Genomic DNA, 25843 nt, shown 5'->3' with positions numbered 1-25843 from the left:
TTCATTTTTAAATAATATTGTAAATTTTCCATATATCTTCTAGCACCTCCGGTTTTTTAAAACTCTTTTAAATCCCTGTTCTTCTTGGAAGGCAACATGAACTGGCTTATCCTGTCGCCATCCCTCACACTGATTGACCCCATTGTACTTTTGTGCTCTTAACCCAGCGCCGTGACCTTGGTCCTTTCGTCCTGTTTTTCGGGGCCTGATCCCAAACTCAAATATTTATCCCATTTACATGCCTAAGCAGTTGGGGCACCGCAACTCAAACCTCCAATCTCCGGCGACTGACACTGACAGACGTGGACTATCATCCCATCATCCCATCATCCCATCATCCCATCCTGGCCAGAAAACCAGAAAACCCAAAGAGCCCAAACCAAAGTGCTGAGGCGGCTCAATCTAATTAGTTGTTTCTCTGTTGCTATTTTTGGACCACACAAATTAAGTTTCCTTTGTCTTAAGGCACTTGCTAGTTGGCCAAATGAAGGCGAGTTCATTTCAGGCGAAGTGATTTAAATAACCATTATATAAACATTATTCAATAAAGTGTTGAAGTTGGAAATTAAAGAAAATGTGTTCACAAATATAATACTTCTTTATTTACCTTTGGAATTTATTCAAACATTCTCATTTGGCCCATTTCCCATGAAGCCATTAACAAATGTTTACCAGCTACTAGAAATCTGCTATTCTGTTTATTAGGCCTGGCGATACAGTTACACTAACTGCCCTTGTTAATGGAAATGAGTTCACCCCTCGCCCCGTGTAAATATTTTGATAATTTGCATATTATTATTTATTTCCCTAACCACCTGGAGTGAAATAGTTTCTGTGGACCTAGAAATTGACATGATTTCTTGGCTCGCACACCTATTATTCGAGCCTACGCGCGCTCATTAATTGTAAATTATGTCATGATCTTGTCGAGTTTTTTGGGGCCTCTCGGACTTATGTAAGCGAATCCCGGAGAGGAGAAGCTAGTCGTCGGATCATCTGATGTGGAAAATGTCGCATTTGCATATTTCATGGGGCTAAGCCGGCTAATGAAGCCATTCCCCCGCCATTACCAATGACCTGGCCTAAAGTCCAGGCCAAAAGCCAAGTTAAAACAGTTTGTTTGCTCATTTAGCGCATCGATTCAACAAGTTCGGTTGCAAGAAGTTGGAAAATTATGCTAATTATCTGGGGGCTGTGTTAAACCCGTTGGAGTTGTGAACTCTTTGCCAAAGCGTTTACCAATTCAATTAGCCCCACTGATTGTGAAGAATGTGGTTTACACTGGAGAAAAACAATGCATATGTTGTGATATCAAATGTTAAATAAAGAGTTCGTGTGGAAGAATGTAAAAAGAATGGAATTTCAATATTACAAGCTTACTTAATAGGTCTGAGAGGCCAAAAGTTATACCCGATTTATTGTTCCACTCGATAAACAATAAATATCTCGGTGCTTTTAACGCCCCCTATTTGATACTATTCAAGTTCTATTGTAAAGAGTAAATAGAATGGAATTTAAATTTTACAATTAATACTAAGGACTATTTCTTAAAGCCAAATTATCAAATAGGGTTTGAATAGCTAAGAGTTATATCCGATTTATTGATCCAATCGATAAATAATAAATACCTCGGTGCTTTTCACACCCCCTATTCGAAGCTATTTGTTCGAAATCGTGCAGTCGAATCTTGGCTATTTATTTGCTATTCCCCATTTTTGTTTATTGATGTTGAAAGGCGACGGGGACTCTCCCAATCGATTTGCGATCAATGCCAATTGCATTTCTATTGTTCAATCTGCTCACGCACCTGCAGCATCGATGATTGTTGATCGATAAACGATTTGTTGCATTGTTGACTCGACATGTTTGGTGAAATGGCAGCCAGGTAAAGCCAGGTAGTCACCCTCCTGCCTCGAAATTCGTCTCCCAAGTGGCGGCAACTTTCAAAGTCAACAACCAGATTGAAATGAGAAAAGTAAACGGTTGCTGCAACTTGTTGTCGAGTCTCTGAGTATCCGAGTCGACGAATGACGAATGTTAAGTAATTGCATTGAATTGTTGAATTTCTGAATGGTTTGTTTGCTCAGCCAGCGCCGGATAATCGTTTCGCCTTTAGCCAGAAACATCTGCTCCATTGCGGTGTATAAACATATATGATATGATTAAAAAAAAATTGAGAAATAAAAGAAGTAAAGTTCCAATAAGTTCGGTAGTCATCTAAAGCAGTGGTTGATTAACTTATGAATTAATAATCTCAGCTGAAGATCAAATCAAAACCGATTCCCCGGCCCTATTATATTTCATATGCCTCACACCTTGTCTAATTTATGCCCTCAAAACGCACTGTATCTCATAGATACTCAGATACTGACACTTTGAATTATCACTGCTTTGTTGCTCTTCTCCTATTAGTTTCACATCGGTTTATTTTTGTTTATTAGTGGCGCCACTCGGGTATTTGTTTATGTTTTTATCGCCAAACGAAATTCTTTTTACAAAATCGGCCACCACCCACTGTTACCTTTTCCTCGACTTCGTTTTATTTGTGGATTGCACAACAAGTATATCTTTTTTTTTCGTTCAAGGTTGTGTGTTACACTTTGCATTTGTTTACATAGTTCTCTGGGCAATATATATATATACTTCTTTTATTGCATTTGACCACATGCTGGCAGCTAAACCGTCTGAATTTTCCTCTTAAAATCTCTCGAGAGACTTTGACGTTGACAGCAATTGCAGATGGAGGTGGTTCAGGTGGTTTTCAGGTGGTTTTCAGTGGTTTCAGGTGCTTTTTGGGTGGCACACAGGTGTCTTCTGCACGAGCCATAAAGGTTAAGTGGCCCACTAATGTGGCAATTTCTTCATTGTTGCCCCTATTTTCCTCGCTTCTTTTCCCCTGTGTGTGTTTTTTTTTTGGCAGCCCCCACACGCAGTATTATTATTATTATTTTTTTAGTGTTTGTCGAGTCGATAGGCAAGCGATAGGCAGCGAATTAAGGTCAAGTTTGTCGCCTGTGCGTGCCATCATCATAATCATCATCGCCATCATCGTCGTAATCGTAATCGTCATCGGCGGTGCGTGTTGCAATCTTTTGATTGCCACCGCCACATGTCGCCAGACAGTGCGAGCGAGAGGGCCCAAAGGCGGCGAAAGAGATGGGGAATCAATCATAAAATTTCTGGTTTATTGTTCCCGTTCTTACCGTCAGCAGCATCCACGCAAAGTCATCAAACTGTAAGATAGGATTAGCCTCGGAATTGAATATAGAAGCGACGTAGAAAATTCCCTCTTGTATCCCCTACAATTTTTGAATATATTTAAAATACAATAGACTAGGTTCAAGGTTTTTCATATGTTTTTATAATTCCTTTTTACATTTGTCAAAATTGAATATTTCTAACATTGTTTTATTATATTCATGTTATATATACAATGTAAATTATTATCCAAACATTAAAAATGATTTCTTAATGTTTTCAAGATTAACGATCCTTCAAAAAGGTCTTTTGGAACTTGGTTGTATTTACAATAGGCCCAAAATACCCCACTCTGTGTCAAAAGCACCATCAATCGGTATCATCTGTGCACATTAACGACAAAAGTTCGGCAAATGTGTCGCAGTCGCTCAAAAGCCATTAATGAATATTAGCAATACATTGTATTCGTTTACTTTTTTTACTCCATTTTTTGTTGGTCTTACTCGGCATCTTTTAATAGATCTCAAACGAGTTTGCTCCATTCGCCGCTCGCTTAACCTGTTGCCAAAATGGAAAAATAAATAATAAACAAATGGGGAAAAAATGAAACAATATTTATGGTATTAGTTCTTACCCAGCATTTTGCCCCTATTAAATGTGCTTAAAGCGATTTCGGATTGGGGTTTGTCATTCTACCCCTCCAGCTCCCCGAATACCCTCGTTCTTCCGGAAATGTGAGAACGATTTTGCTAATTAAGAGAAACGAGGTAGCCCCGAGCTGTGGATGCTGATCAGTGATCACATCGATCGATCGGGCGGTGATCGAAATGAAATTAAAGGAAGTTGCCAGAGAGAATTATGGTTTATATGTGTTTACATTTAAAAACTATACCGTGTATCAAGGCTTTTGAGGTATTATAAAAATGTAAATCAAAACTACCGGCTTATATATCATATATTTTCGTTAAAAAAATAAAGTATAGATCGGAAAACAATATATATGATGCCTTAATATGATATAGTAGTTAATATTTCTTATATAAATGGTACTTCAACCATTTATAAGAGGCTAACGCACTCAAATCAAGGAAATTGAAATCAAAATCAAAACAGAGAAATGGATATGGAAATGCCATAGAGCTAAACTCGGTGTTAAACTTAAACTTGGAGATGCAAAACGTGAAACCCAATATGTTATGATGTTATGTTGTGGGTGCCACTTTCCATCGAGGGAATTATGCACAATCTGTGAAGTCGAGGAAACCGGCGTGTGTAGAGTAAGCAAATCAAACTGGGCAAACAAAGGGGAGTAAAGGGCATTGGCAGGCCAAGTGAAAAGTACTGAAAGAGTACAAGAAACTAGATGGCTTGGAAGACGACAGCAGACTGCGTGTCTCGAATCGGATCGGATTGGATCGGATGGGATCGGATGGGATCGGTTGAGATTGGTTCGGAACCACCCAAGTAACCGCATCGGAAAAGCGCTGAAAAGTGGGGGAAAACGGGGGAAAATGCTGGGAATGGAAATGCATTTCGATGATGCCTTTTACGATCCGTTTGTTGTCTGCGCCCCTGCCCTCTGTCATTGTTATATAATAACAGGGAAGTCACCGCCGCCTTCACGCACTGCAAAAATACAGAAAAAAGAAGGAAAATATAGATAGATATGGGGAAATGGAAAACCAAACCGAAGCAGATCAAAGACCCAACTTCCGATGGGTTTCGATTTACACACATGGAAGTTCAAGTTGTACATAAGGCGTATGTTAAATGTGGGAAAAACTATAAAGTAAAATAAAGTTATATTAATTAGCTGATAATTCTATTATGGGATAATCTTTTTTGTGTTTCACATAAATCCATTAGCGGCTGCATTCATTATCTTCAGTAATTATGTTTCTACACAGCAGCCGTTAAGTTAAGTTTCTTTTTTTTGGGAATTTTTACTGTAAAGGGAAATACGCTTTTACCTTTTATGCATTTTTACCGATTATATTTCAAAGAATTTACTGTTCTGTCTTTGGCTTATCCATCGCGACGGCTGTGAAAGTGTGCCTTAGAAATGAGTCACAGATTCGGCTGCATTTTGGGCGCCCTTTTTTGTTTGGCCTTTAACAGGTGGCCCAGGGGCGTGGGCCTAAAGGGGAACGAGGGGGGCAGACACCTGTGAGACACGACGACTTTCACTTTGAACTGCGGCGCATTCTTGGCCACTGGCCATCCGCAAATTGACAACAACCACGGCCAATAAAGCACTCGACTTTCAGCTGCCACTTGGTGCACTGAGAAAAATATCTTAAAATGTCTTTTCAGATCATGTCTTTCAATTAATGAAACTCTAACTTACATATTTCCACATCTCAGATATTAAACATACCATCCAAAAATATTAAACATTTTCCTTTAAAATTATAAAAAGTTCACTATCATTTCTTTCCGTGTACTGCATTCTTCGCAACGTTTATGATCAATTATTACTGTGTCTTATTATTTTATTAAAGCCATATTGGCTTTTGTAGTTTTTTCTCGTCGGCTCATCATCTCTCAGCTGCCACATAAATTATGTTGTTGGCCATAATTATAGCGCAGCAAACAAAAAAAATCAGTTGTTTTTGGACTTTTTCTTGCCGGCATTTTTTTGTTTTAAATAAAAATGTCCACAAATTGCAGCGACGACAGCTGACAACGAACGGACAATTTATGCAAATTGCAATTGCCAATTGGGAACGACACCCAAAGCTCAAAAACTCATCTGCCACTGCATTTACGCCACTTTGTCGGCAAAAAAAGCAGAGAAATAATGTACAAAATATATACAAAAGAGTGCCGCCAACAATATCCAGAAAGGAAAACTCGTTCGGCTGATAAGCGAGCCAATGAAAGTGAAACCATGTCACAGATTGAACAGTTGTTGTGGCGTTGCTGTGTTTGCTCTGTGTAAATATCATAAATAAATAAACTGAAACTGAAAAAAAACGTGAAGAAAAAATAGCCACAAAGAGACCAAATGCAGCCCCGATAAAACGAAAAGAAACCAACAGAAATAACAGCCATAAAAGCCATAAAAACAACACCCAACTGAATGGAAATGGAAATGGAAATCGAAACGCCAGTTGTAAGGCGATGGAAACCCATGAAAAGCGAGGAAAACTCGCATTTCGCAATTGTTGCACTTCCTCCTCCCGCAAATTAAACAAAACGATTGCCGCCTTTATCTGCTTCTATTTCTACTTGGTTTCGAATGCAAACAGCAAACAGCAAACAGTTTACAAAACGTTTTGGCGATAAGACATCTAAGAAATATCTTTACCCGCGGCGAGGTGTTGATATATCACGGAATATCATCGCGATAAGGGCGTTATTAAAAGTGCAGCGACGAGTTGGTCATAATTTATGGCTCTTTCAGCTCAATTTGGCTTCTAATAGGTATTCTATGGGTTTTTTTTTTTAATAAGGGGGAGGGAAAGATATGGATTTAGGGAAATTGGGGCACCCATTTTTATTGTTTATGATATTCAATTTAATTCTAAAAAAAAGTTTGATAACAAAAGGTCTTACAACTCAATATACTTCTAATAAGTATTTTATAGATTTTTTTTATAAAGGGGGAGGGAAATATTATGGTACCCATTTATATTGTAATTGACATTTAATTAAATTCTAAAAAAAGTTTGATAACAAAAGGTTGTGATAAAAAAATAAGTGTTAAAATATGAAAAATATGTCAGAAAAAATATAGTTCTTACAACTCAATATACTTCTAATAAGTATTTTATAGATGTTTTAATAAAGGGGGAGGGAAATATTACGGTACCCATTTATATTGTAATTGACATTTAATTAAATTCTAAAAAAAAAAATTGATTATGAAAGGTTATAATAAAATGTCTAATAAAATGAGGTCACCAGAGTCTAAAAAGCCATCCCTTTAAAGAAGCGAAATCCGCAATGCTGTCAGAGAAAATAATAGCGAATAAAATGTCGAAAAGTGCCAAATCAATGAAAAGTGTCAACAACTATTGTTAATTGAATAATTCAATGAATAGCGCTCGCCGGCAGAGGGCGCCATTGTGCGCGCGAGGTCACCAATTTTTTGACAGCCATTGTCGAACTGAATCACTGAGCGAGGCAATTTATATTAATGCCACCTGATGAAGCCTGTTATGGGGAAGCAAGAAAAACATTTGTAGTTTGCTGAAATTTTCCATTTTTTTTTTTTGGCCTTTCAACGCATCTGCCGCTTTGCATCTTTTATCCCATTTTTGCTTCCAGCTTTATTTTTTTTTTTTAGGGATGCCTGCACTCAGCTGTTAATTCAATGGAACAGCCATCCTGCTCTGGAAATTAAATTTCCGAGTGAAAAAGCCTTTCAAATTCCTCCCTGCAAATCCAAAGTTTAATCCCCCGTTTTGAGTAACCCCCACTGACATTGGCCAATGTAATTAAGTCGGAGCTCTGGGGGCAATCGCTTGTGCCGATGCTCCACTAGCTCCTGGTTTTCCTTCGTTTTTGTATTCGATCTTATTTTTTTATATTTTTTTTTTTTTGGTTTTTGTCAGGGGTGTGGGCCACTTGAAGTCGCCAGCATTGTTTTCAGCTCAGCGCCCGCTAAAAATAGTCAAAGGCATGTGCCCTCCATCTGCATCTGCATTTGCGGCTGCATCGAAAAAAGACCAGCAGCTCTCTGCCACAGGCAAAGGCAAAGGCATCTCCAGCGACAAAAAATACACACAGGGAAAACTGTCAACCAGAAGGAAGCACTCATTAGATACCCAGTAATCTGTAAAAGGGGCCCAGGAAAACGATTATTTTTAATAAAATAGTTATCCTGCTCAACGCACTTTACTTACGAAATATTAGAGAAGGCTTATTTAAAAACATATTTTAAACATTTTTAAAATACATGTTTAACTCTGGTAATTATAACTAACAAAAAATGGTCAGCCAGAAGAAAGCACTTATAAGATACCCAGCAAAAAAAAATTTTTATAGTTTGGAGATAGCCTCAAAAAGTGATTACGCACTTATTTTAAAAATACATTAGGAAAGGATAGAAAAACTCATTTTAAACTTTTACAAATTTTATTTTAAGCCTTGGTAACCTTAAAATTTTTTTTTTTGTTTTTCTTCAAATCTATAAAGTTCTAGGCGCCAGAAACCCTTTGTTTTTTTAGTATCCAAGCAAATTCAGTATTTTTTAATTAAACCAACTTCAGCTTGTTAATCTAATGTTAAAATTTTGTTAACTGAGAATCTTCCCAGCTAAGTCAATGCCTCGTCCAACATACCCCGTAAATTCTAAGCCCAATTAATGGGTATGCGAACAAAATAAAAAGACATCGCACAATGACGCGACGAGTTTCCTTTTTCAAAGCGGCCTGCAAGGAAATGCCTTAAAATAGGCAACAAAAGGTGGAGCGACAGGGACGGGGCGACCGTGTGCGAAAGAGAGAGGGAGAAGTTTTCTTCTGGCTTTTCCATATATTTTCCCCGCACCATTTTGGACCCTGGTAGGCATCCCAGGGCTTCATCGTCGTCATCGTCAAGTGCACGGCCCTGCGTCAAGTTGCCAAAGCAATTGAGTTGAGTTGACTCGAGTTGACTTCGCCCAAGGGGGCTGCGGAAAATGGAGGGGCTAGGTATAGCCCACTTGAATCGACTCAGACCCCTTATCCAGACCCAGACCCAGACCCCTCATCCAGACTTTTGCAGAGCCCTCACCAGACCCTCGGCCATGGCCTGACCCATCGGACCCCAACCCAGATCCACATTTAGAAAGAAAGCACTCGCACTTAGATAATAGTTCCACAATACCGCGGCACATTTAACTAATAATAGATCCAAAATACCTTGCGATAGTTAGCTAATAATATTTATAATTTATTGGAATACTTGTAATCACCAAAAATAAAAGGGTTCAAGAGGGCTTAACTATTGAAAATTAATAGGAAAATGGTATTTAAGTATATCTAGTCAAACATTCCACAATAGGATATATATGGATCACATTTTTGTTTCAACGAAATGATTTAAAGATGGTAAATCAATGCCATATTCTTAAGCCAAGACTGCCATTACTAGTTTTTGTATTCATAGTTCTAATAGAGAACTCGAATTCCTTTTCTCCCAGTGCACTCGATGCAGTCGCGCAAAAGGCCATGGAATGGCAACAAAATTACATGCCACGCGTTGGGTTTAATTTGGATCTGGCGTCTTTCGCAGGGCCACGGGTTCGAGTATAGGAACGAGTGTATCCAATCAGGGCAGCAGCTAAATAATTCATGTGGGACAATGAATATCTGTACAGCGACTTCTTGACTGACTGACTGACTGCCATTTCCACCTGTCTAACGAGCAACGGCTAACGGTGCAAATACTCGCATGCGGAGAAATGGGAAACTAGTTCGCAACTCAAGGGGCCCATTGTTAATCACACTGGGAAATCGGAAATCGGGAAGTCGGGAAGTCGGGAAATCGGTAAACTTTTGAGTGACATTGGCAAGGCCATCGCAAGGGGGCAATTAGCAATCGAATTTCTATAACCAAACTGTGGTTATTATTAATGAAGATGTGGTCAGCTCGTAAACGATTGCCTCCGACGCGTTGTGCTCAAATTTCTTGGCATTCTGTCTTGATTTTCTAACCGGTGCGGAAATGCAGAAAAAACCAGGTGCGCTTTGAAAATCAGTTAAGACAAAAAAAGTGTGAGGAAATCATTAATTTGCCTGAATTTATATCTGAAAAATTATTGTATATATTTTTTTTACTTCATTAAATGTGGTGAACAATTTTTTTAAGTGATTTTTATAGTTTGAAATTTTTATAAATTGTGAGTCAAAATTGTTTTCCTAAGTCCAAAGTATATGTAAAAACAATGAAAAGGTTTTTTGTTTTGTGAAGTATTAAAATGTGGCTCCCCACATTTTTTTTGGGAAAGAGTTCTGTAAAATATTTACCACATGCTTCACTGTGCAAAGGGTTCTGCCTTAAGGAAATGAAAAATAATTTTAAACTTTTCCGAACCTGAGATTTTTTCTTTGGCATCACCTGGTCATCAGCTCTTTTTTTTTGCAGCTTTTCATCAGCTTTTCCGGGAAAGTCTTACCTCATACCGCCGCCCACCGCCTCGCCTGTTTGGCCCATTTTCCTTATTTTTTCCACAACTTCGCACATTAACACCTTTCCGAAAATCTCTGGCAAGTTTTCAGCTTTGTTTCGTATTTTCATTTGTAAGAACTTAAGAAACACTTTGCTGGAAACTAAATTTTCACACCAAATCACCGAAAAGAATTCCACTTCGATGTGAGTTGAATTTTAGTTGAGTGAGTGCAAATCTATTATGGCCAACAGACAGACAGACAGCTAACAATTTTCCACCGCATTTTCCGCCGCTCACCGGCGATTGAGTCAACAACATTTGGCCAAAATTGCCCCGACTACTTGGCATTTTAACCCAATTTTCGAGCAATTTTAATTGCCAGCGTACAGACAGTTGCCCAGTTAACAGTTTTCAATTTTATTAATGAAGTCGTAAAGTTGCCAAAGTTTATCACTCGGCTGCGATTTTGTGCAGCTGTTGGCCAGGTTCGCCCGATAAAGCCAAAAAGACCCAGGGATTTCGCGATCTTTTTCTTCTTTCGCTGTCTCTGTTGTCTGCCTGCCTAATTTTGATGTCATTAATTTTGACCATCTCCATTTCCTACATTTCCATTTTCATTTCCATTCCGCGTTTGCAGTTTCTTTTGGCCCGGTTTTTGTTTTTGGCCCAAACACGCAATCCTCCAACGAAATGAGAACTGGGAAAAAGGGGAAAGAAAGTGTTGGGGGGACTATAGATCGATCGGTTGGGGTTTCTCCTCATCAGCATGGTTTTGGCCAAGAATCGAGCGTGATCAAAGCAGGCAGAGATATTTAATCCGTCCCCAAAAATAAAACTTTAAAAATGATTTTACAACTCTCGCCAAAAAACTAATAACTTAATTTTGAGAGTCGGTAATTAATTTTTGGTAGCATTAAAAAGAAATAGAAAGTTAAAAAACTATTCGTCGAGTTGAAAAAATTAAAAAAATATTTTTTAAAAATATATGACCCATTTTGTGTGCAGTTTCGCGCAGTGCACCTGAAGAATTTTCCAACTTAATTCAGCACTTCTGTGGCACTTCCGCCTGTCCCGCCCCCTCATTATCACCTGCTTCCGCTCATGAATATGCAGGATTAGCTCATTATCATCCGGCCGATGTTTTCGGATTGGAGGCTGGTTTTCGCCGTTAGAAGTGGGCTCTGCGTGTATGATTTACATTATAATAATTAGTTTATGACAAAGGCACGCGCTACTTTGACTTTCCCTCCCGAGTTCTCCTCTATTTTCCCCGTCTTACTTTTCACTCAGCTAATTCTCGATTTCGTCTTGGTCCTGGCCATCAAAATTGCAAATAGAAAGCAATCTCCACACTTATTATGGCCACGTGTGGGGGAAAAGCAAAGGGGTTTCTGCCATATATCCATGGGTGAGATTCCCTTGCCTTGTCTCCTACGATTTTGGGTTTTTCCTTTTTGGCGGTGCGCGTAATGAGCTTCCGCAAGCTTCCACTTTTACACAGGGAGAAGGGGTTAAAGCATTTTTAAGGATAGATAATAATATAATTATCCACTTGGATTTGCTTTTTTCTGGCAGCTGGTCACACCTTTTTTTATAGAAAATGTACAGTGTGACCTTGCAGGCTGCTAATAAAATAGCTAAGGCTCTTGATTTTATATTTTTAGTTATCAGCTAGAGTTTATAGTTGATATATTGACTTCTTTCTGATATATTTCTTTTTGTGTAACCCCTTTCGCCTCCTCCTCCTTCGCCTCTCTTTAAACTCCTTTGGCTACCAGCTTTTCCCTGCAGCTGGCTTAGGAAACTTGCTAACTTTGCTGAATTTCTGCCTCTGAGTCAGAGAAAAGAGTGGGACGGTGGGAAGAAATTGCTGAGGGGACAGGGGCGGGGGAAAAAGGGGGGCGTTGGCTGCCCGCTGCTCAATTTCAGACACACACGAAATTACTTTACAACTCGTGGCTGAGAGTCGCACGAAGCCTTGTGGCCTCATTAGAACCCCTCTGGAGAAATGGAGAATCAGAGAATCGGGGGGAGGCGGGAGAACAGGAGGCGTAACAGCAGGTGACTAGTTTCCAGCTACTTAACCATTCTGGCCTGCATTCTGCGCTGGACTGAAATATTTATGAACCATCTCGGGGCAGAAGAAGGGCACATCAAATGCAGCGCAAAGTGTGACTCGAGTTTTTAGTTGCAGTTGTAATACCCTCGACATGGGGGCTCTCCATTTTGGCCAAAAGTTTCGTAGCCTCCAGAGATCTAGATGTAATTTTTAGCTTAGAAAGGATAGTGAGTGATAGGAATTTATTTTTCATTGCTAATTTATTATCAATCATAAGCAAAACTATGTTGAATATTAAACCAATCCATTTCCAGTTCCGATTACATCACCAAACTTGTATAATTTTAATATTTACATAGTCCTTGATTATATTAGTAAAGGCTTAAAATAATTTTATTAAAATGTGTAAACTTTGTCTTGCACCTAGCGAATGTTTTTCTATAAAGTTTCAGGTGAGAAACTTTTCAGAATTTCGTTGAGTGGATAAACTGTTTCAGAGCAGCAGGCTTATGTGTTTCAAATCAAATTTTCACTTGCCAAATGTGGACCAAAACATTTAATTTGGTTATTATATTGGCTAAAGGATGCCATAATTGCTTAAAGTTACCTTTGACTTGCCACAATATAGACAAGAACGTTTAATTTTGTGGCTTTTGCTTCGCTTTGGCCAGGGTATTCGGAGACTTTGACCCATCGAGGCTGTGCCATTTGTGCCTCTAAAGTGGCTACACAATCTTTGTGGCTGTCATTTCAATTAGCAATGGACTCGACTCCGCCCGACTTGGTTTCTATGACTGTTTGGGGTCTGTTTCTGATTCTGGTTTGGTTTTTGAGCCCCTGTGGGCGTGAAATGAGTTGGCAAAACAATAAAACAATAAAGAACAAACAGATATGGCAACGTGTGGATGTGTGTAATTTGTATAATTTAAGTGAGCATTAGCATTTGCAGAGATTTTTCTTTGTTGCTCGAGCATTCTGCATTGGCATTAATGAGTGGCTCATTAATCACTCGCGGCAATTGGTACCGAATGGAATGAATAAGTGAGCGAATGCGAATACGAATGCGAATGAATAGCTCGGTGACTGACTGGCTGACTGGCTGACTGACTGATGGACGAAACAGGCAATAGTTGTGCCAAAGTAAGGTAAACAAAATATTGCATGGGAGAATCGCGATTTTTTCGGGAGACTCCCCCGCGGGCTCACATGGCGTATGATTAATTTTTCACAATCATTTCCCATTATGCAAAAAGTCGCGGAGGTGGCTCAGATGCATCCAAAGGGGTCTCTACTTTGCTATTTGCGTGCCGTGGCAGGAGTTTGTTTTTCGGTTTCCGTTAACTGTTGCACATTTCGCCTTGATGATAATTAATGAGCCAGCGGTGCGTATACGTGATGTCGTAACAGGCCAAACAAAATCGAAATCCGAAAGCCGGGTAAATAAATTATATAAACGGCAACTACAGATTTCCAAGCGCATGCGTGGGGGTGTCGAAAATAAGGATCGGAAAATGGTTTGGAAAATCTCACGAAATGTGTGTCAGGGTCCCATATAATTTGTTTTGAAAGGAATATGTTAAAATTGATTTATTTACATAATTTATAGACCCAAAAACCATCATAAAGTGTAAAAGGTTGCATTATTATTTAATATATGTACATTTTTCCCTGTGCATTCAAATTCATACTTCCCATTTCTACCCCAGCACCCCATCCCCGCCTTGAAAGTTATTTAAGATTAATTAATAAACTCTCCCTCGACCGCATTTGCGTGCTTACAGATTATGTTAAACCAAGTGTATGCCAAAAAAAAAAACAAAAAACGAAGGAAAATATGTTTGCCAACAATCAACTTAAACGCTGCCTTACCACGCCCCCGCCCTCCTTTTTCCACTGCTCTTTTCAATATGTGAAAAGCGAGTTTCCCACCTCCTGCCTCCCCCAAAAAGTTACACAAACTCAATTTTGTAAAAGCGAAATTTGTCTCCCTTTTTTGGGCCGTATATATAATGTAATTTTGAAGATGTTTTCACATTTTGCGCAAAATATTTACACAATTTTCTCTTCCCTTTTTTTATCTTCTGGTTTGTTATTTTGGTTTTTCCTTTTTCCACACATTTGAAAGGGGATTAAAAGGGGCGTAAGGGGCGTAAGGGGCGGGGAACGTGGAGGGGGCGATGGACTGAGCTGAATTTGCAATTATCACAGCTAACTGAACCCGACTTGTTACCACATACCCATTCCTACGCCGTCGTCCACTGGATGATTAATGGTCGTGAACATGACATCGAGTTTGTCTCGAATCTGTTTTGTTTCTGCGCCCGTAGTTGTGTTTCTCCATCTGATTCTGAATCTCAATCGGAGTCGGAATCGAAATCGCCATCCTAATGTTTGTTTAGAGCTAGGCTTCTAGGTGCACTGCAAGAAAAACATAAAAATAATAGTTTCAAATACTAAATAAATAAATTAGCTTCTTTTGTGTATTTGGACACACTAATGAAATAACTTTAAGTGCAGTGTGGCCATGCTAAGTGCAGGAAACTTTGCGTGCATGATAGCTTACTTATTTAAGGCCAGATTGGTATAAAGCACATGAAAACCTATAACATGGCCAAGAGGTGTGGCTCTGTTTCTCTCAGTGTATTCCATGGGCCTGACAGTTGTCTCTCTAATGCCGTTCTGGTGGTTCTGGGGGCTCTGGCGGAGTGGTTGTTATGGCTCTGTTGAGTCTAAGTGCCGGAGTACGTGGCCCCAGTGTGGGAGTTGCTGCTGGCTTTCTGGCCATGGCCACTTGGCAAGTAACCCACACGATGCCAGAATGAGTCTTGGCCAGAATTGGCGGCTTTCTGGCTTTGATGCGAGCCCCCTCCTGTCCCTTTGCAGTCCCCTGATTTCCAGTCGCAATCCCAGTCCCACGCCGCAAAAATTGGCGGTAATCGCGAACAGAGACATGACGGCCATGGCCAAATCCTGTTTGTGCTGCCGTTTCGGCCGACTTCATCTGCATATGGCCCACAATTGCTGGCAATTAACTCACTTGGCCAACGCCGCATAATTGGTAATGCTCAAGGGGAATGACGTCACCCAGAGATCTACCGAATATTGAATGTCATGTCATCTATTTTTTAAGGGTGTTTATACATAGCTAAGACTTGTATTTCCCTTGGCACTGTTCTATGAAGTTATTATTTCTCGAAAAGATTGCTTAAATTATTTTTTATAATTAGTAACTTAGGGATAAATTTTTATAATTATATAAACAAGAGTCTTTTATCTTGTATATTGCACCGATATTTATGTTTTACAATAATTTAATATATACTTTTTCCCCCTTCCAGATGAACACAAACTGAACTCCGGCTCATGGGAGGACACCTTGGACGAGCCGCACCACCACCAAGCGCACCACTCGCACCACCAACACCACCAGCACCACCAGCACCAGCAGCACCAGCAGCACCACTCGCACCTCGGCCAGCGGCACCAGCAGCAGACCTCGTTCATTGGATCACCGCCATCCAGTGCGAGCATCACCACCGCCCAGTTGCACAGCGCGTTTAGCCGGAGGATCGCCGAGCAGCGGGAGCGGGATCAGCGGGAGCAGCGGGACGGAGCGGGCTGCACCGCAGCCACAATTGCCGGCGGAAGCTTCAGCGCCAACGGTGGCCAGGCTGCCGTTGGTGTCGGCGTTGGCAGTAGCAGCAGCTGCGGCAGCAGCAGCGAACGGGACACCAAATCGCCCTGCCGTGAGCGGGACAGGAATCTCGAGCGGGACAGGGAGCGGGACAAGGAGGAGCAGGGAGGTGCTAGGGAGGAGGAGGACGTACTCACCGAGGAGGAGCAGACCAGCAGCAGCGTGAGTTCGCTAAGTGCCGGCAACCAACGCAATTCGCAATTGCGTTCAACCTTCAACAAGGCCAAGCAGCATTTGTCGTTTGACAAATGGCGCACGGCCGCAACCGGAAGCGCAACAGGTTCCGCATCTGCATCCACATCCGCATCCGGACCAGGATCATCAACCACTGAGAACAACAACGCCACGAGCAACATGATTTTGCGCAGGGCCAGTGCCTGCACCATGCCATCGAGTGGCGGAGGAGGAGGAGGCGTTGGCGGATCGGGTGGATCCTCCCAGAGGGAGGAGGCCACCACGCCGGGTGAGTCGCCCGGCGGACGCCTGTCCCGCTGGTTCTCCATCAGGCGCGGCTCCTCGCATCAGTACGACGTGGGTGGCCGCGATGGACGCCACTCGACGGCCTCCAGTTTCGACACCCCCGACTCCGGATCGGGAAACTCGCCGGTCACGGGAAAAGGTGGCTCCGGATCGGCAGCTGGATCCACTGGCGGAGTGGCCCAAGGAGCAGCGCTGGACGCCGCTTCGCCACAGAAGCTGGCCAACTTGGGAGCGAGTAAAATGATGCCCGGAGTGCCAGAGGTGAGTCATTTTTCGAACTAATTAAACTAATTAAAAAGAAATATTGAAAATCAAACATTGAAGCATTCATGTATTAAGTAATGTCTAAAAATAATATATTTATTTTTGTTTTTTATTATAAATAAGCAAGTATAAAAAATGTTCAATCAACCATTAACACTTTATTTATTTTGGTAGTAAGATAACTTAGAATCACTATCATAGTCAAAGTCTCTGTGATCAGTATCTACTATAGAAAACAAAAATATAAAATAAATAGATAAAAAATAAATTTCAATTGCATCCTAACTTCGTTATACCTTTCAATTTTTAACTTAACCTAACTAGACAGATAATGAATGCTTGTTCGGATGGTATGTTCCAATTTTTTCTCTTAGAAAATTCTCTGAAATCGAAAGAGATAGCGTCTAAAATTACTCTGAGTAAGAGCGAGACAGCAATATATATATCAAAGTGATCTCTAGATACTATCTATACTGAATTTCATCAAAAAGATCATCATATCTTATCAATATTTTTCCCTGTGTATCTTCTTGCAGTCGGAGGATGATGAGGCGACCGCCAATCGCTTCGACATGGACCTGATGATGGCGCCGGGCAGCCGGGCCAACGGTACCGCTCGTACCGCCCACAACCGGCTGATTGTCCCCATGTTGCCGCCCGCCCCCGCCGGATTGTCCCAGCAGCAGCTGAAGAGGCGCCACATCGTGGCGGCCATTGTCCACAGTGAGAACTCGTATGTGGCCACCCTGCAGCGACTAGTCAATGTGAGTGGATGGTACCTATTCAATCGGTTACAAAATCTGATATCACTGCATGCTTAGATAATACATTGCAACTATTAGATATATACTAGATCTAGAAAAATCATTATGATCTTAACTTTTAACTATATAATTTAATTTAATTTGGAACATGGCAAATTTAAGGCAAAGATTTAGTTACAGCGTTGGACCGAACTTAGTAATCGAGGGGTTTTAAAGGGAGGTGCTTGAGATCTAATTTGGTTAGTAATAACATTTTCTGAGATGGAGTCTGCCTTTCAGATCTCCATATCCTCAAGGAACTCCTCGAGATCATTGATATCCTCAGATACTAGTTGCATGTCTTGATCTGGACTTTCCGAATCCTCGTCCGTTCTATTCTCCTCAATGTCCAGTTCCGTTTCCGTTTCGCCGCCCACCAAGCGATCCATATCCGGGTCAAAGGAGAGTTCGAAGGGAAAACTGAGGGGGGGCACCTCGAAATCGTGCATGTGGTAGTCCCAGTCGATCCGGTTCTCCGGTGGAACGGGCTCAACCTGGCTGGTGTGGGGATTCTGATCCAGGGCAGCTTGTGGCAGCTTGCACGGATGCCCCTCGAGTTCGTGGTAGAGGTAGAAGGTCTGTCCCGGTCCCGTCTCCTCCTTGTAGGCATCGTACTCGCTGATGGTCTTCGTGGCCACATCGGGCGTTAGGGTGGTCTTATCGACCAGTATGTTTATGTCCATGGGCACTATCATGTACGTTTCCCCGGTGCGATCGTCGGTTTGAATCTTGCCAAATTGCTCGGCATCCTTTCTTGTAACAAGATCCAAGTTGATCGCCTTGTCCGTCTGCCAGCGAGCGATTTCCTCCGAGTCCGCCCGATTGAATTTGTCCGATTCCGGGCATCCGGTGGCCACTCCCTGGGGCGTCACCTCGAACTTGTGAAGCAGGGGCTGCTTCAGCTGAACGAAGGCCTCTGGCTTTCCGGCCTCCACATAGACCTGCACATTCCCCAGGGCCTGGGCTATGGCCTCACCTTTCGATGGACTTCGCTGCGGATCGTCGTCCTTGGGCGATGGCTCCTTGGAATCCTGCTGTGGAGCATCCTTGCTCTCCTCCTTCAGCATCTGCTGAAGCTTTTGGATCTGGTCCTTCGTCAGATTGAGATCCTTAAGGGTCAACATGGTTATGTATGATCATGAAACTATGTATGATCATGAAACTCAAATATATATAGGTTGTGGATATAACTGGGTAACGTTGGGATATGATGGGGATGAAGTTCGGAGAGGGACTAACTAGATGGTGAGTAAAAATGAGAGTGGCAGCTGGAAAAAGATATAACACCTGATGGGGCCTTCACAGAACTGAAAACCAAGTGAAAGACTTTTTCAAAAAGTTTATAACATTTAATTATTGTAGGTTACGTAATGCCACTGCATGCCTTTGTAGTTAGACAACCTTAGTTTCCCCACTTAACCACCGACTAATGTTAATCTCATGTCAAATCATTTGATCTCTTTACATGCCATCCTCTTCCCAAATGCCATAACTGCCGATTTCACCGTCATAAAACAACCAACTAACCAACTAATCACACTCACTAACTCGCCCACTAACCAATTAACATACACACCCAAATTTGAACCCAAAATCATATTTCACCCACATGTAGTTACAAAATTAGAAAAACCAAGACAAGTAAATACTCGCTAAACAAAAACCCGATTAAGATCTAAGCAAAACTGTGAGAAACCGATAGAAAATCCGACGCAAAGAGCTTGGTAAAAGGACAAATGAAAGGTGTTGCACCAATCCTGAAAAAAATATATGCATATATTAAATCCATTTAAATATGATCCTTATATTTTCAAAATACATTGCAACTTGATATCAAGTTCAAAGCTTAGGTGTAAATATACTTTAAGATAGATTTTGTTTTCTATCCTAAACAAACGAAAAAAAGATGATATACAAAAATCAATTAAGTATAATATTCTTGTATCGACTTCTGTACTATTTCTCAGGAATTATAGACCCTTAACATAATAATAACAGCGAATTGGATTTTAAGAATCTGCAGGCTGGTGTAACTCCTTGAAATGATATCCCAAAATCACCCAACTAATCACTTTGTGCCGTTCTAACCCCGCAGGATTACAAGAAACCGCTGGAGGAGTGCAGTCCGCCGGTGCTGAACCCGGTGAAGATAGCCACCCTGTTCCATTGCCTGCCGGACATCCTGCACTCGCACAAGCTGTTCCGGATCTCGCTGGCGGAGTGCGTCCGGAATTGGGATCGCGACGAGAAGATTGGCGATTGTTTCGTCAGCGCCTTCGGCAAGCCGCAGCTACTCGAGATCTACTCGGGCTTCATTAACAACTTCTCGGCGGCCATGGAGCTGGCCAAGATGGAGGAGAAGCGCAAATCGGCGCTGGCCGACTTCTTCAAGGTCAAGCAGATCAGCGCCCACGACCGGTTGTCGTTCTTCGGGCTGATGGTAAAGCCGGTGCAGCGTTTCCCCCAGTTCATCCTCTTCCTGCAGGATCTGCTGAAGTACACCCCGCAGGGCCACCATGATCGGATGTCGCTGCAGCTGGCCCTGTCGCAGCTGGAACTCCTGGCCGAGCTGCTCAACGAGAGCAAGCGGGAGGCGGAGCAGTACCAGGCCTTCAAGGAGATGCTCGGCCACATCTCGGGCACCTTCAATGCCCGCTCCCTCAGCCTGAGCAGCGTGAGCGTCAGCGACTCCGCCGGCGGCCACCGGCCGAGGTACTTACTCCGCGAGGACAACGTCACACACATGGAGTTCAACCAGGCCGGGTTCATTGTCAAGTGCAAGCAGCGCCGCCTGCTCCTGCTTAACGACAAGGTCATCTGCGTGTCGGTGGCGCCCAAGCAGTCGCACGACTTCGGGGCCACCGAGAAGCTCACCTTCAAGTGGATGTTCCCGGTCAACGACGTCGAGATCGTGGACAACAGCACATCGGCCACGCTCTCGAGGATTCTCACAGCCGGTAAGGATTGCCCATCTACTAGCACTCTTCGGCTTAAGATATCTTTATTTCATTATTTATTTATTTTCCAGGTCTCAACCGCGGCGGCAGCCTGAAGTCCAACGGCAGCAGTGGCGCCAACGGCAGTCCGTATGCCACCAGCACCCTGCCGGGACATGGAGGCGGCTCCTCGAGCTTCCCCGGCTTCGGGGACCCGCACAGCTCGCCGGCCGCCCAGCTGACCAACGGGGCGGACAACCTGTGCAGCGAGATGAGCACGCTGATGTACGACTACGAGGTGATCTCCCGCATCCAGGACCTGGTGTGCAGTCTGAAGGGCAGCTACAAGGAGCTGAACGCCAACACCACGCGCAACGTGCTCAACCTCATCCAGGGCTCCATCCAGCGCAAGGACGAGGAGATGGCCTGGGTGGACTCCTGCTGCCTGCAGCTCACCGGACGCCACAAGTCCGGCAAGGAGGAGACCTTCACATTCCAGACGCAGACGCCGGCGGTGAAGAAGGAGTGGATCACGGAGCTGCGTCTGGCCCAGCTGGCCCTCGATCCGAACAACTCGCCGGCCTGGGAGCGTGGCGGCTCCCATCCGCAGCCGGCCCATCACCTTCATCACCACCATCCGCTACAGCATGCGCACGCGGGAGCGGGCGATCCCCGCCAGACGCAGGAGCAACAGCAGCTGCAGGAGGCTGTTCAGCAGAAGCAGTCGCGCAAAATGCCACTCTTTGTCAAGGCGATGCCAGTTTACAAGTCACAGCATCAAACCGAGGTGGGTTTCCTTGTCCTAACCTTTTGATTCCCAGCTATAACTTCAATCTTTGTTTCCAGGTGCGCTGTGGATGCTACTATAGCATCGCCAATGACACCAAGCAGAGCGGAAACGCGCGACGCCGGCACAAGCAGCTAAACTACCTGTGGATGTGCAGCAGCGATGGCACCTCCTCGCACATTACCGTTCTGGCCCAGCACCCCCAGCAGGCGGGTAATCTCCGCGAGGCGGGGGCCTTCGATCTCTTCGAGACGCAGGTCTCTGCCCTGGAGTTCGTCAAGGGATTGGATCAGCTAAGGACACGTGACGAGCCGGCCAGCCTGCTGGGCGACCTGGTTTGGCTCGGCACCGATAGCCGCAAGATTCTGGTCTACTCGGCCAGGAATCCGGAGCAGGAGGAGCAGCTGGGCAGCTATTCGGTGCCGGGAGCCGTGCAGCGGATCCTCTACCACTTTGATGCGGTCTATGTGGCCCTGTCGGGGGCCACGGTGCTGATCTTCCGCCGCGGGAACGACGGCGTCTGGCAGTTGCGCGATCCGCAGACCATTCGGCTGGGCGACTCCGACCTGGTGGTGCCCAGCCTGCTGCCCATCAACATGTGCATCTACGCTTCGTGCGCTAATCGGGTGTATGTGCTAAACGCCCTGAATGGCGAGATCCAGCGGAGCTTCGAGGTGCAGCATGGGGCGAGTCAGCAGGTGAACCTGATGGCCCACTCGGGCATCGGCCTATGGATCTCGCTGAAGAACTCGACGATGCTGTGCTTGTACCACACGGAGACATTCAAGCACCTGCAGGACATCAACATAGCCTCCAGTGTCCTGCGACACGATGGCAAGAAGGAGCAGCCGCTGAACAACAGCTCCGTGTATGTCACCGCCTTGATGGCCTGCAAGGGACTGCTCTGGGTGGGCACCAATGTGGGCATCGCGGTGACCATACCGCTGCCCCGACTGGAGGGCGTGCCCATCATTAGCGGTGGCATCAACATGTCCTGCCACGCGCACTTCGGACCGATCACCTTTTTGTTGCCACTGATTCCGAAGGTCTATCCCGCCTACAAGCCACCGCCGGTGGGAGCAGCTCCACTGGTGCCCAGCATGGGCGACGATCTCCAGCTGCCGGCCATCGATGCGGATCCCAAGATCGTCCAGGAGCTGGACGACGGTGCGGTGGTGCTGCGACGGGATCTGGTCAAGACGGAGGAGGCGGTGGTGCCCAGCACCCCCGGAGCGGACTCGGCGGCCTCATCGCCGCGCAGCTCCAAGCTGGACAAGCAGAACTCGCTGGACCAGAGCTTCTCGGCCAAAATACGCGCCTCGCTGGCTAACTCGCCGGCGTTCCACCGCAAGCGATTCCGCGATGATCCGAGCCGGATGTCCAAGACCTTGCCCCGTGGCCTGGGAGCCACTGCAGCCGGTGGCGGTGGCGGAGGAGGAAGTGGAGGTGGAGGAGGAAGTGCATCGGGCTCGGGCACTGGCAGTGGAAACACTTCGCAGCACGGCGAGCATGGCATCTGCGATGTTTACGGCCTGTATGGCAAGTTGATATTCGTGAAGGAGGACTACGATGCGGAGGAGGGCAACCAGGGCAACCTGATGGACATGATGTACGAGGGAATGCGGCGCTCCGACCCAGAATTGGCGGCCATACCGGGCAAGGTGTGCACCCTGGACAGGCGATTGCGCATGAAGGCCTCGCGGCCGAGGTCGCTGGACCTGTCCAACTGGTCCGTGGACTCCAAGTCCTCCAGCCTGTACACCTCGTCGGGCAGCGAGGAGAGCATGGGCATCCGGCACTTTGGCGGACGATCCGTGTCCCGCAACAGCAGCAGTGCCAGCCACAAGACCTCCGGCACAGGCAGCGATCTGGGCAACATATCCGAGAACGGGCTGATGACCACGGCGGACATCCATCACCACCACCAGCAACAGCAGCAGCAGCAGCTGCAGCTGAGCAGCTCGGCCAAGCCGGAGGAAATGAGCAGACTGGGTGCAGTAAACCCAGGCTCACTGGACAAGCCCGCCGCCGCGGTGGCCACCCTGAAGCGGAAGCAGAAGCAGAACACCAAGCAGCAGCAGCAGCAGAGCGCCGACGGACCGAGGACGGTGATCACCCTGATGGGCGGACGCGGCTACTGGCGCCAGATGTGGTACAACGGGGCGGGTGGCTCGCCCAGCCATAAGAACAGCAGCTCTGGTGGCGGCAGCGGAGGCAGTGGTTCCTCCGGCTCCGGGGGCCAGGCCATGCAGTCGGGCAACCCCAGCTGCTCGCCACTCACGGCCAACTCCAATGACGCCCACATCGTGGTGTGGGAGAAAAAGTTATAATCGCAGGAGCTGGTGTGCTGCTGCACCCTTCAGCAGCATCCCCACCAGCACCATCCGCCGCTCACCGAGCTGTGGCGCCGCGTGGGCGAGCAGCACCAGCAGCAGCAACAGCAGCTGCAGCAGGGTCAGCGCCGTGGGCGCGGACGAGTCCGCTTCCGCGGATCCTTCATTCAGCGCGATCGCAGTGCCGGCAACGATGGAGTAGGAGGATCAGGAGCAGCTGGAGGATCGGGGGGCATGCTGGGTGCCAGTCTGAAGCGACTGACCAAACTGAAGCGCGGCGGCAGCCTCAAGGAGTTCTAGATTCGCGTGTACATTGTTTTCGAAATTTAGTTTGTAGCTCGTAGGCTTACGTTTAGGCACAAAAACCGTGGAATTCTTTTTGCGTTTGCTGCAAGCGGGAATATCGAATATATTTATTAGCGGCCCTCGTTTTTGCGTTTCCCATCCAAATCGGATAGTCAGCCCCGAAACACCCAAGTATTCCAAAATGTACAGATTTATGGATAAACTGTACTGATTTCATATCAAATGTATTCTATCAAATCATCAATATTTATTTTTAAGTGATTCAAATTACATTTTCTTGTTAAAAGCATTTAGATTCTTCAAAAATCTCTAGACCAAATATTCTTGCAAGTAATGCTTAATTTTTTATAAACTAAAATAGCTCTTCGTTGGAAAATCATTTGTGATAGTTTCCAAACCACATTTAAAACTCAAACTTACATTTTCTTAATTTTGTAATCATATTTACCATTACTTTTTCAAAACCGATGTCAAAATCGATCGATAGCTTTTGGGAAAAGCTAGGCTTGATTCCGATTTGGAAGCGGAAGCGGCCACCGGGGTGTATATATAGCGAATGTTTCTGGAGAAACCTAGTGTTTAGTCAGCTTTTTCTCAAACTTGAACAGCCAACTATCTCTTTTCGTTCTTGATTCTCGCGTAAGAAGTGAAACTTAGACCTAGGGAAATGTTTTTTTTTTTCGTATGTAGTTCATAACTGAATATCCAAATATACAAGTGGTTTTTTTTTTCGATAGTTGTGTAAGCACATTATGTTACTTAGGATATAAGTATTTAGTATTTCGATAAGCGGTAGAGCACACACACAAGAGAGCGGCCAAGCCAACAAGCTAAGGGGAATGATGTTGTCTGTACAATAAGATTTAAAACAAAACGAAAGAGCATTGTTAAAGTATCCGGGAATCTGTCGAAAGAGCAGGACTTTGTGGATGGTGTATAACATGGTTATACAGATGGCTATTTGGCCCCATTCTGCGACCATGAAGGGCACTTCCTTTTCGGGTTTTTGTAGACCTTTCGGAGGTGAAAACTCTGAAGCAGCTGGCAGCACTTTCCTTATGTATGTATTATAACGAAATTAGACTTAAACGTACTCCCCATTTGCGGAAAACCCCAATTTCTAGTACTCTAATGCCTGTATTTGTGAACATTTACAACAAGCATTCAAGAAATAAAAAACAAATCGTTTTTTTTTGTCTGTCACGTAAATTGATATATATATATACAAGAGTAATGAAGCGAACAAGGAACATCTTATATATACACAAAAACATACTTATATACGATTTACATTTATAAAAATATACATGTGCGTGTGTACAACAAGAATATTTAGCTAAAAATAATGAAAAAGAAACAAAATGTTTTATCGAAGATATTTTTTGTGAACGATATCTTTTGGATACACATATAGAAGTCAGGCATAATGCAATTATGTAACTTTTTATATCATTGTGCATATTTACACACACGAAACACATACACACACACATACGCGTTAACGCACTCATCTACATATATGAAAATAATATATTTACCTATATATCTACACATATTTACGGGTTCCCCGGGGAACCCACATGTACATGTACTTGGATGGCATAATATTCGGCATCGTTTGTGAATTATCTATCCACAGCGAAACCAGTTGCTTTGTCGGTGTTATACAACAAAAAAAAGATGAAAACAAAAACAAGAGCATTGTATGTATTCAAGAACAAAGAAAATGTATTAAAATATTACAAAAAAAAATATTTTTATTGTGTGTTTATATTTTATCATATTAGATTTCTTGGGTTCTTGAAAAAAATGAATAGCCTTATATTTCAAATGAGCGGCTTTAGTTTTAATACTTTTAGAGCATACTTTCAGGCTGCAATTAAA

The 25843-nt window shown here is 43.9% G+C and overlaps 2 protein-coding genes across 3 annotated transcripts in view; one reads left to right on the top strand and one right to left on the bottom strand.

Annotated features, from left to right (window-relative positions):
* LOC108016849 (rho guanine nucleotide exchange factor 10) overlaps positions 1-25168 on the top strand; it is a 105444-nt gene extending 80276 nt beyond the window's left edge. For both annotated transcript variants that reach the window (XM_036820192.3, XM_017083709.4), the window contains 5 exons: positions 15695-16791; positions 17331-17558; positions 19693-20554; positions 20626-21320; positions 21380-25168. In XM_036820192.3, the coding sequence (XP_036676087.2) occupies positions 15695-16791; positions 17331-17558; positions 19693-20554; positions 20626-21320; positions 21380-23650 (5153 nt within the window). In that variant the 3' untranslated portion in view covers positions 23651-25168. The remainder of the gene's footprint in view (positions 1-15694; positions 16792-17330; positions 17559-19692; positions 20555-20625; positions 21321-21379) is intronic.
* LOC108016850 (uncharacterized) lies at positions 17675-18738 on the bottom strand. The gene has a single exon (XM_017083710.4). It carries the CDS (start codon positions 18719-18721, stop codon positions 17834-17836), a length of 888 nt encoding a protein of 295 aa, XP_016939199.2. The 5' UTR covers positions 18722-18738; the 3' UTR covers positions 17675-17833.
* Positions 25169-25843: the final 675 nt, after the last annotated feature.

The sequence above is a fragment of the Drosophila suzukii genome, chromosome X, assembly GCF_043229965.1.
Source record: "Drosophila suzukii chromosome X, CBGP_Dsuzu_IsoJpt1.0, whole genome shotgun sequence".
Lineage (NCBI taxonomy): Eukaryota > Metazoa > Arthropoda > Insecta > Diptera > Drosophilidae > Drosophila > Drosophila suzukii.
The sequence above is the reverse complement of the archived record's forward strand: the minus strand, read 5'-3'. Positions and strand labels throughout refer to the sequence as shown.

What these genes read in the sequence shown, in the direction of transcription:
- LOC108016850 (XM_017083710.4), bottom strand. Translation starts at nt 18,721, where the DNA reads ATGTTGACCCTTAAGGATCTCAATCTGACGAAGGACCAGATCCAAAAG.